The sequence below is a fragment of the Malaya genurostris genome, chromosome 1 (assembly GCF_030247185.1).
Source record: "Malaya genurostris strain Urasoe2022 chromosome 1, Malgen_1.1, whole genome shotgun sequence".
NCBI classification, from domain to species: Eukaryota; Metazoa; Arthropoda; class Insecta; order Diptera; family Culicidae; genus Malaya; species Malaya genurostris.
The window spans coordinates 20781927-20796819 of NC_080570.1; the positions used below are offsets into that span (position 1 = coordinate 20781927).

At 39.2% G+C, this 14893-nt stretch overlaps 1 protein-coding gene across 1 annotated transcript in view; it reads left to right on the forward strand.

Annotated features, from left to right (window-relative positions):
* The window catches only part of LOC131434399 (tyrosine-protein phosphatase 99A), a 229007-nt gene that overhangs the window by 202267 nt on the left and 11847 nt on the right, over window positions 1-14893 (forward strand). Inside the window, exons 13-16 of the mRNA XM_058601071.1 lie at window positions 11725-12020; window positions 12084-12850; window positions 12923-13219; window positions 13290-13558. Coding sequence (XP_058457054.1) covers window positions 11725-12020; window positions 12084-12850; window positions 12923-13219; window positions 13290-13558 — 1629 coding nt within the window. The remainder of the gene's footprint in view (window positions 1-11724; window positions 12021-12083; window positions 12851-12922; window positions 13220-13289; window positions 13559-14893) is intronic.

Sequence of the window (14893 nt, forward strand, 5' to 3'; positions counted from 1 at the left end):
TCGCCCCGGGCGCAACGTTTTTATGGGGCGGCGAATCAATTCTTGGGACCTTTTTTTTGCTCGTCCAAGTCAGCTTTCCGGAGATGGAGTAGAGATTTTGCTCACTAAATCAACGATGGGGACGGCAAATCCTAGTTTGCTCCGGGAGCCAAATTTTCTCGGTACGCCACTGACCCTAAAGAACCAAAAAAAAGTATGAAGGGGAGACAAATGCTCATGAGAAGTATCGATTTAAAGGTCAAAACCCAGCGAAGACGTTCCAAATCGTATTTCGGTGGGAAAAGAGACCAGAAAGCACAAAAAGACGGGTGGGTGATGTTAAAGACATAACCAGATGATGTTAATACGAATAAAATGGATGGTTCAGTTTCTTTGATGTTAAAGAATCTGAACTCTGGGGTGGAATCATGTAAGGTGATAAGTGACTATCACCTCCTGGTGATAACGAGGTGATCACCAGAATGTTTGGAATCACCGAAGGTGATCACTTTTCCTATCACCATCACCGGTGATTGAGCCAACTTCACTCCATTTATAACCTGTCAAGAAACGTCAATTTTTCAGGAGTAAAATATGAATGTGGCGTATACCGTTGATATTAGGAGGAGTAACATATGAAAGTGGCGTATACCCATATAATATTTTAAAATCTAAAGTTTTATTCCTTTAGTTTTCAATTTTTTTCATCAATTCGAGTCATGTTTATCAATGATGATTTGTATGGATCGAAGAGTAACGTTGAAAAAAATTACCTGCGCACAAACAAATAAAAAAAATCACTTGTTGGTTTAATTTAGCGCCGATTTTTATTTTTCAATGGAAATCAATGTCACAGTCAATTCTTTGGGATAAATTTGCTAGCTTTGAAATGACACGAATTGTTAGATCTTCTTGATGTTTCACAACGGATGGCATTCCTCTCGAATGAGAAAGATCCGTTAAATAATTTCTTGTATAGTTTTCATTCACTTTACGATTATGGCATTTCACAGAGCTTTCAAATGCTACCTCCATTTTGGAAATTTTACCCACCGGTACTATGAATATCCACTATGATTAGCAGCAACTAATTGTCCAAAAATATTGCCTTATTTAGTTCAACTCACAAGAAGAAAATTAAGAACGCAGTTTAATCTTATTTACTCGTTCAGTTGAACGAGACTGATATGTCGCTTACTAAGTCACGGCCATCTAATTCTACTGAAAATGTTAGCATAGATTTTTTTATGTTACGTTATGTGCAACAGGAGATGTCTACATTCATAAACTTATCACTTTTCCAGAAAGCAATTTATCTTTGACTTTACGAATACCCCAATGATATTCCTTCAAATAATAATTAGAACATAAATGAATTGATTTAATTGATAAATACTACCGTTCATTCTATGAATTCTTTAAACTATATAAACTAAGTTACTTTTCATTTTGGTATTTAATTTTGACACAATATGAGTACGAATTTCATTAAAAAAATTATCCTCTCCGACCAATATTGGTAAGTTATTTTTATATCAGTGGCTTAAAATTCACCTAACGGACAATAATTTATAAAGCCACTTCTCAAAAAATCAAATCACTACTGAAAGTGATAACTAAATTGCTATCACCTCTATTTTGACATGAAGGTGATTAAATCGTGGTGACTATCACCTTACGTAATGCCAACGTTTGATAGTGATGTTAGCCTCTCAGCAGTGGTGACAGAACTTGGTGATTATCACCTTACGTGATTCCAAATTTTCAAAAGTGATAATCACTTGGTGATAATCACCTTACATGATTCCACCCCTGGACTTGGAATTCTGGAGCTGAATTTTGAGCCGAATACTGAAACTCATTTTTGATGGTATATTCTAGAACAGTATACTAAATGTATATATAGTAGAACTGATCACTAAATCTTTGTTCTGGAACTGAATTCGAGACAAGGATTCTGGTTCGGGACTGAACACCGAACTCTGGACCAGGCTGCTTATTTCCAGCAGAATTCCGGTCCATGATATAGTATTCAAATTCTGATCCAGACTTCAGCTCCGAAGCTCAGTTCTAGAGTCTTGATCCGGAATAAAGTTCAAAAATTTCAGAATCCTGAATCAATCTAATTCTAGAACTGTGGAACTGTATATTATGAACCTGGATTTCGGAATGCATTTAAGAACTGAGTTCTTGAATTACTTCAGAACTCTGGATCCGTATTCCGGTCCTGAATTTTGGTCTGCGGTTCAGAACTTCCAGAGCTCTGGAACTCGATTCTGGACGAGGTATTGAATGTTAGAGCTGGATTTTGGTCTTGGATTCTAAAACTTAATTAGAACTGAACTTTAGAAATGAATTCAGGACCTGAATTCTTTTCTGAATTGAACGAGTGAACTATGCAATGAATGTAGTATCAAATTATTAATTAAATTAACTTTAATTTCAAGTTATTTGTGGTCATGTCGTACTACTGAAAATTATATTCCTAACTGCTGATCTTATCTCCGATGATAAAGCAAGTGATATTCACGATCACATACTTATCATTCAAACATATGATAAATTTTGAACAGCCGCCCAATAGTAAAGTAAGACATGTTTACGTCAAATATGAACCGAGAAAAAAATGCGAAAATTTTTTGATTAGATTTTAACATACTGTAAATCTTCACTAAACAGATTATATTCACTTCCGATTTGCATATTTCAACAGATAAGTAATTCTAATAGTTCTTTAGATAACATTTGAAGTAAGGGTTGATTTTGTGTAATGTTCCCGTTGTTGTTCACTTTTCGTTGTATTTTTCTCCATTGCAAACGACCAGCAGCATGAAGACGCAATAGCTCTTGTTTGAAGTGAAACTGGCTCTGTGAACGCCCCTCAGCAGAGTTGCTCACAGTGCCGATTGATTCCATACTGAATTTAAAAAAAATCCAAAGCTTTCTTTCCACGTGATTTCGTTTGTAGCTTTTTCACAGATGGGTAATCTAAACGGTTGGTATCTCTGAATAAAAACTCAAAAAAGAAACTTTCAATCAAATTTCTGACATTCAGAAGGGTCAAACTGTAAAATTATCTGCGATAATAAACACTGGCTTTATTCGCACTCGTTTAGTGCAAATTTCGCACTGCTAAAAGTGCACAAAGATAATCAAATTATTCTAGATTTGCAAAAATGTGTGAATTTTAATCCGATTTCCAGAAGTAAACCTTTATAGCTCATTAGATAACATTTGAAGCCATTAGAAGGACTGATTTTGTATATTATTCCCCATCATTGTACGAGAAAGGCACCATGAGTTTTCTTGTTTGATATTCCTTGATACCGAATATTTCAGAAAACTTTAATTTTGAATTATTTGTAATTATGTCATACAACTTCAAATGCTATCATAAATTGATGATCATATTGCCGATGGCATGTAGCAAAAATTATGTTGATACGTTCTATACAAAAATAGATATTTACGATCAAACACTTATCACTCTCTCAGAGGGTAAATTATGAAAAGGCGCCCCATAGTAAAGTGAGTCGTATTCACGAAAAAAAGAACCGCGGCTTCGTTTTCACGCAATCCTGGTTTGTCCTTACGTGAAGGACAAGCAAAATTATTGAAGCAAATACGTCTCGAGTTATCAAAAAAAGCTCCGTGAAAAACGTGTTTGTAAATTTTTAAATATGTAGCAAAAACGTTCATTTAAGATGTAGTTCTTTTACCTTTTCGTTCGGTAAATTTTGAAACAGAATTTCACTTTCATGCAAGACATTATTAACTAAACTAAATAAGATTCTCTAACTCTAACCGGCCAATCGCATCCACTCACCCCTCGGTTCATTAGTTGAAAGCCTAATCACAGCAGGCTGATCGGCAGTGCCACGCAGACACGCGCACATACAAGCATACCTGGTGCAGATAAATCCGCACTGCAATCGCGTCTCGCGATTGCACATTTCTTGAGAAACCAGAAAAACTGCATCCTCCTGCCCGACTCGTCGTGGTCGTCGTCGGTTCCCACATCGAAACATCAACTGCTCGAATATAGTTGAAACGGCTCAGGTGTGTGTGTGTGTGGCAACTGGCGCTTTGTTGTCAGTAAAACTAGTCACCCTCTTAGTCACCCCACCCGCGAAACAGGGGGAGAGCAACCTGCGTAACAACCCAAAGTAAGTCAAGCGATGATCGCTTGCGAAAAAAGTTCAGTTTTGTTTTGCTCGTGTCTTCGCGCGAACGTTCGAATCGTCATCGTTCTAGAAGAAAGTGCACCGAATGCGAAATGCGGAAAACTTTGGCGAGCCTTGGGAACAACGTTTCGCCCCAGCAACGTTTCGTGCGTTCCGTTCAAGGTGTTTGCTGGTAGATGTCGCTGTGTTCCAGGCGAAGGCCTCCTATCAAACGCGATAGCAGTGTGATAACAGTGATAACGAAGCTCACGAAATTTTTTTCCGTTTTCTGTTTTCGTTGACACAATGAGCCACTTACGCCAGTTGTAGGAAGATTTTCACAGTCCAGCGACTGCTTGGATGAAGGTCTCGTTTTTATTGGACAAGTTTTTTTTTAATTCGTTTTTCGGCTATCAGAGTGTTTAGTGAAAATTGATTAAACGAATTAATTAGGTTCCCATCAAGGCTAGACTGCTAGTTGGCTGGTTAGGCTGGAGGGGGTTCAATACGATTGCCGTAGACGGGCCCGATCAGAGTAATGTTAAAACATTGGTTCAGGTAAGTCAGTGAGATGAATCTTCTACGTCTCAGAATGGCTTCGGGTAGGTAGGTACGTGTTGGATTGACGTTTGCCGCGCCTTGTGCAAATGTGAATGACGATCGTTCGCGACGATTGTGCGACTCGATAGGGTTGCCGCCGGCCGTGTACGGAGGTAACACTTGTTGACCAAAATGTGATGCAAATCCTGTTGTGGTGCTTGACTCACGCGTTATCGCGAACGACTCGGAACTTTTGTAGATGCCGGCACGCCAGGCAGTCACAGTAGGCTGATTGTTTCGCAGTGTCATTTTGTCTGTACGGTTCTGCAATTGGCAGCCTATTGACCTTTGAAGAATGGTGCTTCTATATATTATATAATTGTGTGGTTGGGTGTTGATTTCAGGATGAACATCAGAAGGTCGCTTAAAGTTTTCAAGGGAATTAGTCGATAATTAACGAACATCGGTTGATATGTACAATTTTCTTAGATTAGCTTCGCATTTCGGTATCATTGTTTTCTCAGAATACCTGTGTTTATGTTTACCAAGTAGTAATTGAGGTTTATCATATAATTTGGTAGAATCCAAAGCTTAGCGTGAAATGGTTTTTGACGTGGTCAAATGAATCAAAAAAATATATGACAATCAATTTAGCATTTTTGCAGTTAACTTGATTTTCAAATATAAAATAGAGCGAAATGGTATTACAAATAATTTTCTTTTCAATCCTACACGGTAGAAATGTAAAAAAATGGTACTTCTAGATCCTATCAAGCAAAGATTGAGTAAGCGAAAAATAGAGACCTGTAGAGACACAACAAAATCTCACATCATTGCCCAGTCGGGAAAACTAAAGAGAGATTTATTTGGCAGAGGAAATGTTTGATAAATTTTTACTTCCGGTATTGGATCACAGGGGAAAATATTAGTTCTTCTCTACCGGAAGGTCTTCTGAGTTGTGTTTCATCACATCCATAGTAATGCAATTGGCAGAACGATTCCCCCGGATTGAAGAAAGTCGCAAATTTATAACCTGGGTCTCTGAGAACTTGTGTTGCAAGATTTAGGATTTCGATATTTTCGTTTTACCAGTCATATTTCTAGTCTGTTTTTGTCGTGAATACTTACTTACTTCACTATGGGGCGCCTTTTCAAAATTTACCCTCAGGGAGAGTGATTAGTTTTTGTTCGAAAATATCTCTTGTTTTAATAAACGTATCAACATAATTTTTTCTCTACGTTGCCCGAGATGCGATCACCAATTTGTGGTAGAATTTTCATTTCGAAATTAAAGTTTTCTAAACATTTGATACGTGAAGAAGGTAATTTATGATGCTTCATTCATTCTAGCCTGCGTAGTTGCCTCTTTCAGCTCAGACTTGAATCCAGACATTGAATCAAATTCTACAATTTAATTCTGAAAACTGCTTTCAAAATCCAAGATCAGATTTTTTATTTCCAGAATCCAGATCTAAAATTCATGTTCTCGTCTAGAATCGAGTTCCTGATTGCCGAATTTGAGGACTTCATTCAAAGCCAGGATTTTGGAATAGAAATCTGGAACTTAATTTTTGAAATAAATTCTGAACTTGGATCTGAATTTTGAAACAGAATTCTGGAACTGAAATTGAGGTTCAGATCAAAATTTAGTTCTAAACTTCCAGTCCAGGTTTCAGACTTAGAATTCAGATTCAGAATTCAGATACCGAGTTTTGAACCTGGAGCTCTGCAAACCGAAATCCAGGACCAGAATTAAGATCCAAAACTCGACCTATTTCCAGAATTCTGTTGTAAAATGCGCTCAACAAATTAGCTTTCAGCTCCAGAATGTAAGTCTAAAGTTAAGGTCCAAAATTTACTTTCACAATTCCAGAAGTGTAGCTGAATTCAGGGGCTAGATTCTGAAGATTCTTGAACTAAATTCCGGTTTATCGAACTCAGTTTCGCAGCTGAATTTAGTTCTGAACCGGAATCCCGGTCTTGAATTCTGTTCCAAATTTTAATTCCAGGTCACAGGTTCAGTGATCTGTTCCTCAATTCAGATACAGAATTCAGTTCAAGAACTCAAATGCAGTATTCAGTTCTCGAGTTTAGGTTCAGAACTCAGCTCCAGATTCTAGCATCAAAATTGAGTTTCAGAATTTAGGTCAAGAATTCAGAAACTCGGTTCTAAAATTCTAGGACAATTCATTTTATTCGTATTCACGTCATCCGATTATGTCGCTGACATTACCCAATCGCCTTTTTTCATTGGGTAATGGCAAACAGTTATGCATTAGGTATGTTTTTTATGGCATATATGAGCAAATCGGAGTGGTTACTTTTCTTAAAGCTACCAAAGTAAACTACCACACTTGCAAATTTCTTTGGTGAGAACATTGAATAACTTTGACATCGTTGTTTTTAATAACAACTATTTCCATTTATCATTCAAAATAGCACACCGTACTTAAAAATATAATAAATTGCATGGTGTTAGGTTGTTTATCGAAATTATTGACTGCTAAATTCTCGCCAAAAGTTACTTTTTGAACTATTTGAGAAAAAATCCCTTCTTAATTCATCTAGTAGTGTGATAATACCTTCATCTTGTCATTTAAATAGTCTCATTGAAACATTTCTAACATTTAACCCTCGGAAATTAGTATTGTTAGTTTAGCAAATAACCTTATAGTAGCTTTCAAACGATTCTAAGTCTTTCGAAAACTATTCTTTTATTTCCGAGAAATTTTGTTTCATTGAAAAACACATTGATTTATCTGTTACGTCACATATAATATTGCATCTCTCGAAACGGAAATGCTCACCAACATCCTTCCAAATTTGATTGACATTGCTAGCTTTCAAATAAGCCTTGGTTTATCGAAATTTGTTGAGTCATCTTCGACAAAATTCAGCCGATGAAAACTGTCCGGATATTCGTTTACGTCACTTATACCATCATTAGTCCGGAACCAAAACTGACAGTCATTTGACTTGATCTACAATTCAATAGTAGCTTTCAAGCGAGCATAACAGATCGGCTGAAAAGTTCGTATCGTTTCTATGAGAGGGCGCCACTAGAATTAAATCCATACCATTTTCAGTTAGTACCAACCTTCAAAAGATACGTGTATAAATTTGACAGCTGTCTGATTATTAGTTTGTGAGACATTGCATTTTGAGTGAAGCTACATTTGTTATTGTGAAAAAAAATGGAAAAAAAGGAATTTCGTGTGTTGATGAAACACTACTTTTTGATAAAAAAAAGTGCCGCCGATACCAAAAAATGGCTTGATGAGTGTTATCCAGACTCTGCACCGGGCGAAGCAACAATTCGTAAGTGGTTTGCAAAATTTCGTACTGGTCATATGAGCACCGAAGACGATGAACGCAGTGGACGTCCAAAAGAGGCTGTTACCGATGAAAACATGAAAAAATCCACAAAATGATTTTCAATGACCGTAAAGTGAAGTTGATCGAGATAGCTGACACCCTAAAGATATTGAAGGAACGTGTTGGACATATTATTCACGTATATTTGGATATGAGAAAGCTTTGTGCTAAATGGGTGCTGTGTGAGCTCACAATCGATCAAAAACAACAACGAATTGATGATTCTGAGCAGTGTTTGGAGCTGTTATATCGAAATAAAACCGATTTTTTTCGTCGATATATAACAATGGACGAAACATGGCTCCTTCTTACTTCACTCCGGAGTCCAATCGACAGTCAGCTGAGTGGACTGCACGCGATGAACCGAACCCAAAGCGTGAAAATATTCAACAATCGGCCGGTAAGGTTATGGCGTCTGTATTTTGGGATTCGCATGGTATAATTTTCATCGACTACCTTGAAAAGGGAAAAACCATCAACAGTGATTATTATATAGCGTTATTAGAGCGTTTGAAGGACGAAATTTCAAAAAAACGGCCTCATTTGAAGAAGAAAAAAGTTTTGTTTCATCAAGACAATGCACCGTGTCACAAGTCGATGAAAACCATGCTGAAATTGAACGAATTTGGCTTCGAATTGCTCCCTCATCCACCGTATTCTCCAGATTTGGCCCCCAGTGACTTTTTCCTGTTCTCAGACCTCAAGAGAATGCTCGCTGGTAAAAAATTTAGAAGCAATGAAGAGGTAATCGCTGAAACTGAGGCCTATTTCGAGGCAAAGGACAAATCGTACTACAAAAATGGTATCGAAAATTTGGAAGATCGCTATAATCGCTGTATCGCCTCTGATGGCAATTATGTTGAATAATAAAAACGAAAAAATGTGTGTTTCTATTAAACGATACGAACTTTTCAGCCGAAATGTTAGGCTTGTCGAAATCGGCTTTGGAATCTCTAAGATTGAACGGTTGAAAAAACAATGCGTTTTGTTGGTTACGCCACTTATACCGGATAATCTCCGGAACCGAAAATGACAGCCATCCGGTCTTCAATGGCCCAATAGTAGCTTTCAAACGAGCCTAGGCTCGTTAAAATTACTTTAGTCATCTCTGAGAAATTGAGCGGTAAGAAAATCACACTTTGTCGGTTACGTCATTTATACCATTATACATCTGAAAGTGGAAGTCACAGCCATTTCATCTTCGAACTTAATCGATGGACCGACAGTAGCATTCAAGTGAGCCTAAGCTTCCTAAAATCGGTTCAGACATATCCGAGAAAATTGCGTGATAAAAAAAACTCTGAAAGGTGCACGCACATACACTCACACGTACATTTTCCGTTCTCTTCGAGCTGAGTCGATTGGTATATAACACTATGGGTCTCCGAAGCTCCGCTCGAAAGTCGGCTTTTCCAGCAATTCTATAGAGAAAAGCAAAACATTACATTTGAGATCAAGCATTGTATTTCAGGTCAAACGGTTTATTAACAGCTCACAGTCTTTTAAGGGCTGAGGACAGTACGTTGAAGAGGAAAGTTTTTGAATACCTTCCCGCTTCATATCAAATTTTCTTGTTAGAATGCCATATCTCTGCTTGTTCATCAAATATTTCGACTTTTAAGACTTATATCCTAAATCTACTGTGACAGAGGTTAGATCATTTAGTTTAGATACGATGAACACGTAACACGAACATTTTTTCCGATTTAATTAGCTGGTAGCATTCTGAAAAAGTTGAGGAGAAAAATAAAATCGACTATGTGAGGTTTCTAGAAAAAAAATTGTTTCATCAAGATAACGTACCGTGTCACAAGTCAATCAAAACAATGGCAAAATTCCCACATCCACCGTATTCGCCTGATTTGGCTCCCAGCGACCACTGGCTGTTCGCAGACCTACAAAAAAAAATGCTCGCCGGTAACTGAGGCCTATTTTGAGACAAAAAACAAATCGTTCTACAAAAATGGTATTAAAATGTTAGAGCGTCGCTGGAATGAGTGCTTTGCGCTTGCTCGGAAGGTTTAGGGGGTCTCTCCATGGTAACCGGCGAAGCGCAAAACGAATAAATTTACGTTGAATAGTTGCTGTACGTTGAATGTCGATTTGATAGTATGGTGACCAAACAACAGCTGCATATTCTAGTGTAGAATTCTGCTTAGAATGTATCACGCGTTTTTTTTATAACGGCCAATAAGCCATCCATCAACATTCACTTTGAAGAGTAATTTCGAATGACTCGGCACTCTAGTTTTCTCTTTCGTCTGGTGTGAAATTTAATAATCTATTTTGCATAGCTCGCCTGCAATTTCTTTCGAAAGTGGAAGTTGACCGCGTAACTTCGGAAATCTGCGTAAAAAAACCGCGGGACTTCTTAAATCTGCGTAAAAAATCGCATTAGTGAAACGTATAAAAAAGACCTCAGTGTATTCAATTTCGCCTCTCATCCTTCTTTTCGTTTTGGTTACCCAAGTTTTATTCCACTTCAGAGCCAATTATCGCTCAGAAGTTCGATTAATCGGCTGGGCTCCATATCGTTTGGTACAACATTGACTCCGAAATGTCCAACATGTTTCGAGCAAACCGGGGATAAATAAACGATATAAAAAAAGTTTCGAGCAGTAGCAATGGTAGAATGCTAAATCAGACCAAAATAGAGCTGATCTGTTGTGCTTCCTTATGAATGGCAAGAGGGGCATCTTTGAGGCCATTCTTCCGTGTGTATCGCACCTTTGATTGTTTCGAAAGTGACGAAGGGGGAAGCTTATTTCACGAGATCCGCGAATCGCTTACCAAATTAACTTGGAAGTATTACAAGGAATGAGAAGTCCCGGGCCTAACAGAGAGAAAGTCGATTTTATACCGTGAACACTTTTTTATTCTTCAGTATAATCTCCATCTAGAACAGTATACTTGACCCATCGTTCCTTCAACAGCCTTCAAAATAGGCTTCCGTTGCTGCAATGGCCTTAGCATTCGACGAAAATTTCTTTCGCTGGAGAACCTGGACCTTTTCAAATCTGGATGGTGAACCAATGCGCTGGTGCGTCTTTTTCCAGGGCTTGATGAAAACTGAAACACTCGTCTGACAGGATCAACTGTTATTCAAAAACACTAGTGGACAGATTGTCATGATATTTGGAATTGGGCCATTTCAGTCTAGGTCACGTTCGAAAGACTAACAACCTTCACTTCAAACGCAGGATCAATGACAGCAATAAGTAGCTACTGATTTCCAGAAGTCATGGCCTAATACGGAATTGTTCAATTTGAACTCTTTCAAGTTCAAAAATCTTGTCAAGCAGAAAATCTCCGATTAGTTTGTAGAAAAATAAATGTTTTTTTTAATTAATTACCTTACCGTGACCAGTTAACGGTCCGAGATGATTATGCATCGTGATAACTAGACTCGGATACGCTTCAGTCGGCAGCAGCGATCTTAGCACGGCGGACAACGTTTCACTTGGGTATCATTTTTCTTATTCACATGCTAAACGTGTCACCTAATTGATTGACACTGAATTCGTTAAGACGTTCCCTCCACGAAGGTCAGATCAATTGACTGCTCCAATCACTCATCTGTGACAATATTTTCTAATCGCGCTTGAACAAAACATAACCTCAAAACAAGCAATAAAAAACATGTTTTTTCTCTCTCACTCAATTACAGAAAATGTTTCCACGCGGCCTACTACTATCTGGACGACCCGCCGACATCGCAGAGTAGCAACACGGCCGGTCTGGTCGATTGGGAAGCACCGTGCGAAGTAGGCGGTGAGGTGCGCGGTTCCGTTCCGGTGTCGGAGTTTGCCAAGCACGTCGCGTCTCTGCACGTCGACGGTGACATCGGATTCAGCAAGGAGTACGAAGCCATCCAGGGGGAAGCCCTGAACGATGAGTACCCGTCGGAACACTCGCAGCACCCGGACAACAAGGGGAAGAACCGTTACCTGAATGTGATTGCTTGTAAGTTTCGTGTTTTTTCTTATTTTGAAGGTGGGAAATTTTTATGTATTTGCTTTCCACCAGATGATCACAGTCGTGTACATCTGAGGCAGGTTCCCGGCCAGAAGAAACACTTGGACTACATCAATGCCAACTTTATCGACGGTTATCAGAAGTCGCGTGCCTTCATCGGAACGCAAGGGCCGTTGCCTGGTACGTTTGACTGTTTCTGGCGAATGATTTGGGAACAGCGGGTTGCCATCATCGTTATGATCACGAACCTGGTGGAACGTGGCCGACGCAAGTGTGATATGTACTGGCCGAAGGATGGCTCGGAGATGTACGGCGTAATTCAGGTTCGACTGATTCGGGAGGATGTGATGGCCACCTATACGGTGCGAACGTTCCAGATTAAGCACACCAAACTGAAGAAGAAGAAGGCTTCCCAGACGGAAAAGCTGGTCTATCAGTATCACTACACTAACTGGCCGGATCATGGAACCCCGGACCATCCGCTGCCGGTGATCAATTTTGTGAAGAAATCAACCGCTGCCAACCCGTCGGATGCGGGTCCCATTGTGGTGCACTGTAGCGCCGGTGTAGGACGAACCGGAACCTACATAGTGCTGGATGCGATGCTGAAGCAGATCGAGAGGAAAGGGATGTTGAATGTGTTTGGATTTCTAAGGTTCATCAGGGCCCAACGGAACTATCTGGTCCAGACGGAAGAGCAGTACATTTTTATTCACGACGCCCTTGTGGAAGCCATTGACAGTGGAGAGACCAACATTAAGTTGGATGCCATCGGAGGACTGGTCAACCATATCGAGTACATTGATAGTCAATATAAGGTAGGTTTTGTGTGGTAATGTGACGGCTTTCCTGATCTCATCCATTCTGTTGTCGACGTTGTTTTTCTACAGCTCATTACCAGCTACCAACCGAAGGAAATTAACCTGACTTCGGCGTTGAAGCCGGTAAATGCCATCAAGAACCGCAGTTCGTTGGTTCCATTGGAGGGAAGCCGAGTTCATCTGACCCCAAAACCGGGGGTTGAAGGTAGCGATTACATCAATGCTACCTGGTTGCACGGTTTCCGTCGGTTACGGGACTTTATCGTAACCCAGCATCCGTTGCTGGACACATTCAAAGACTTCTGGCAGATGGTTTGGGATCACAACGCACAGACCGTGGTGTTACTCTCGTCAGCTGACAACATGGTATGATTGGCTTCATTTCGGTGAACAATTCATTTAAGATCCGTATTTTTTGTTGTTGTTGTTGTTGCAGTCTTTCCTCCAGTTTTGGCCAAACGAGTCCGAACCGCTCGAAAGTGATTACTACCGGATTCGAATGGTTTCCGATGCAACCGAAAACGGTTACATCGTGAGGAATTTCGTCATCCAATCGATCCAGGACGACTACGAGCTCAGTGTGCGGATGTTCGAGAATCCCATGTGGCCTGATATGGCCAATCCCCGGTCGATTTATGACTTTGCCGTGCGGGTGCATGAGCGCTGTGCAGAGTATCGAAATGGGCCGATTGTGATCGTTGATAGGTGAGTTTTTTTTTAATTTTTGGTTCTCCGGAGTTATTCGCTTCAACAGGATTTACTAGTTTTATCTTCGTTCTTACGTTTCGTCTTCGAATCGTCAGTGCACTAGCCGTTTATGTTGAACTACTAATGACGAATTTTGTCCCCCGAATTCGCATATTCTGAGTTGGTGGCATGTAGACTATGTCACAAAAAGCCACTTGGCATACTTTGTGTTTCCTAAAATTGATCTAGACTGTCTTTTGGTAAAGTCTGTACCAATTTTTTGCTAATGTTTTCCAACAGCTATAGTCGAAAAATGACAAATGCTTTTCACAAAATTTGTCATTTTTCATCGAAAACTAAATATATCAGAAGGTCATTCGAATCGTAGAGTCCGATGAAACTCAATTAGATAGGGTTTTACCTGGTTCAGTAACTAAGTGTTACCTCAAGATTAGTATAAAAAATCGCCAAAATAAGGTAAAACGCTTTTTAATGCACCTGGTGGTGTGATAATGCTTTTCTTTTGACATTTCAATAGTCTCATTCAGACGTTTGTTAGATTCTATCCTCGTTCATTAGTATTGTAAGCTTATCAAATAACCTAATAGTAACTTTCCAACGAATCTAAGTCTTTTAAAATCAATTCTTTCGTCTCCGAGTAATTTTGGTGCACTAAAAAATACTGAGATTTGTCGGATAGCGTCTCAAAGCGGAAAAGTTCGCCATAAACCGTCCAAATTTGATAGACATTGTTAGCTTTCAAATAAACCTAAGTTTATCGAAATGCGTTGAGTCATCTTCGAGACCGTTCAGCCGATGAAAAAATGAGCGGTTAGTCGGTTACGTCACTTATACTATTATATCTTCAGAACCAGAAGTGACAAGCATTTGAACATCATCCAAAATTCAATAGTACACGCTAAACTTCATTCGTTTTTTATCTTTTGACATTTGTTTGAACAGCTGAGATCGCTAAACCATTTTAAGTGTGTAGCTATCAAACGAGCCTAAACTTGTTAAAATCGGCTCAGCCATTTCTGAAAAAAATTGAGCCGTTAAAAAAACAACGCATTTTGTCGCTTAAGTCACTTATACCATTATCAGTGCTTGGAAAACGAATGAACCGAATTAGAGTGAATATCCTTCATACGCTTCTTGGTTCATGAATGTACTAGCAACTGAACCATTCATCATCCACTTCTGGTCTGATGGATTTGGTTCACATTTGTTTGTGTTTGTGAATTAACGCACTACTGGACGTGGAAGGTGAGCGTATAGAAGTGGTATTAGTTGCTCATTCTCTTCCACATCACAAGGCGAAGCTACGAGCGAATATCGTTCGTTCTGCATCGT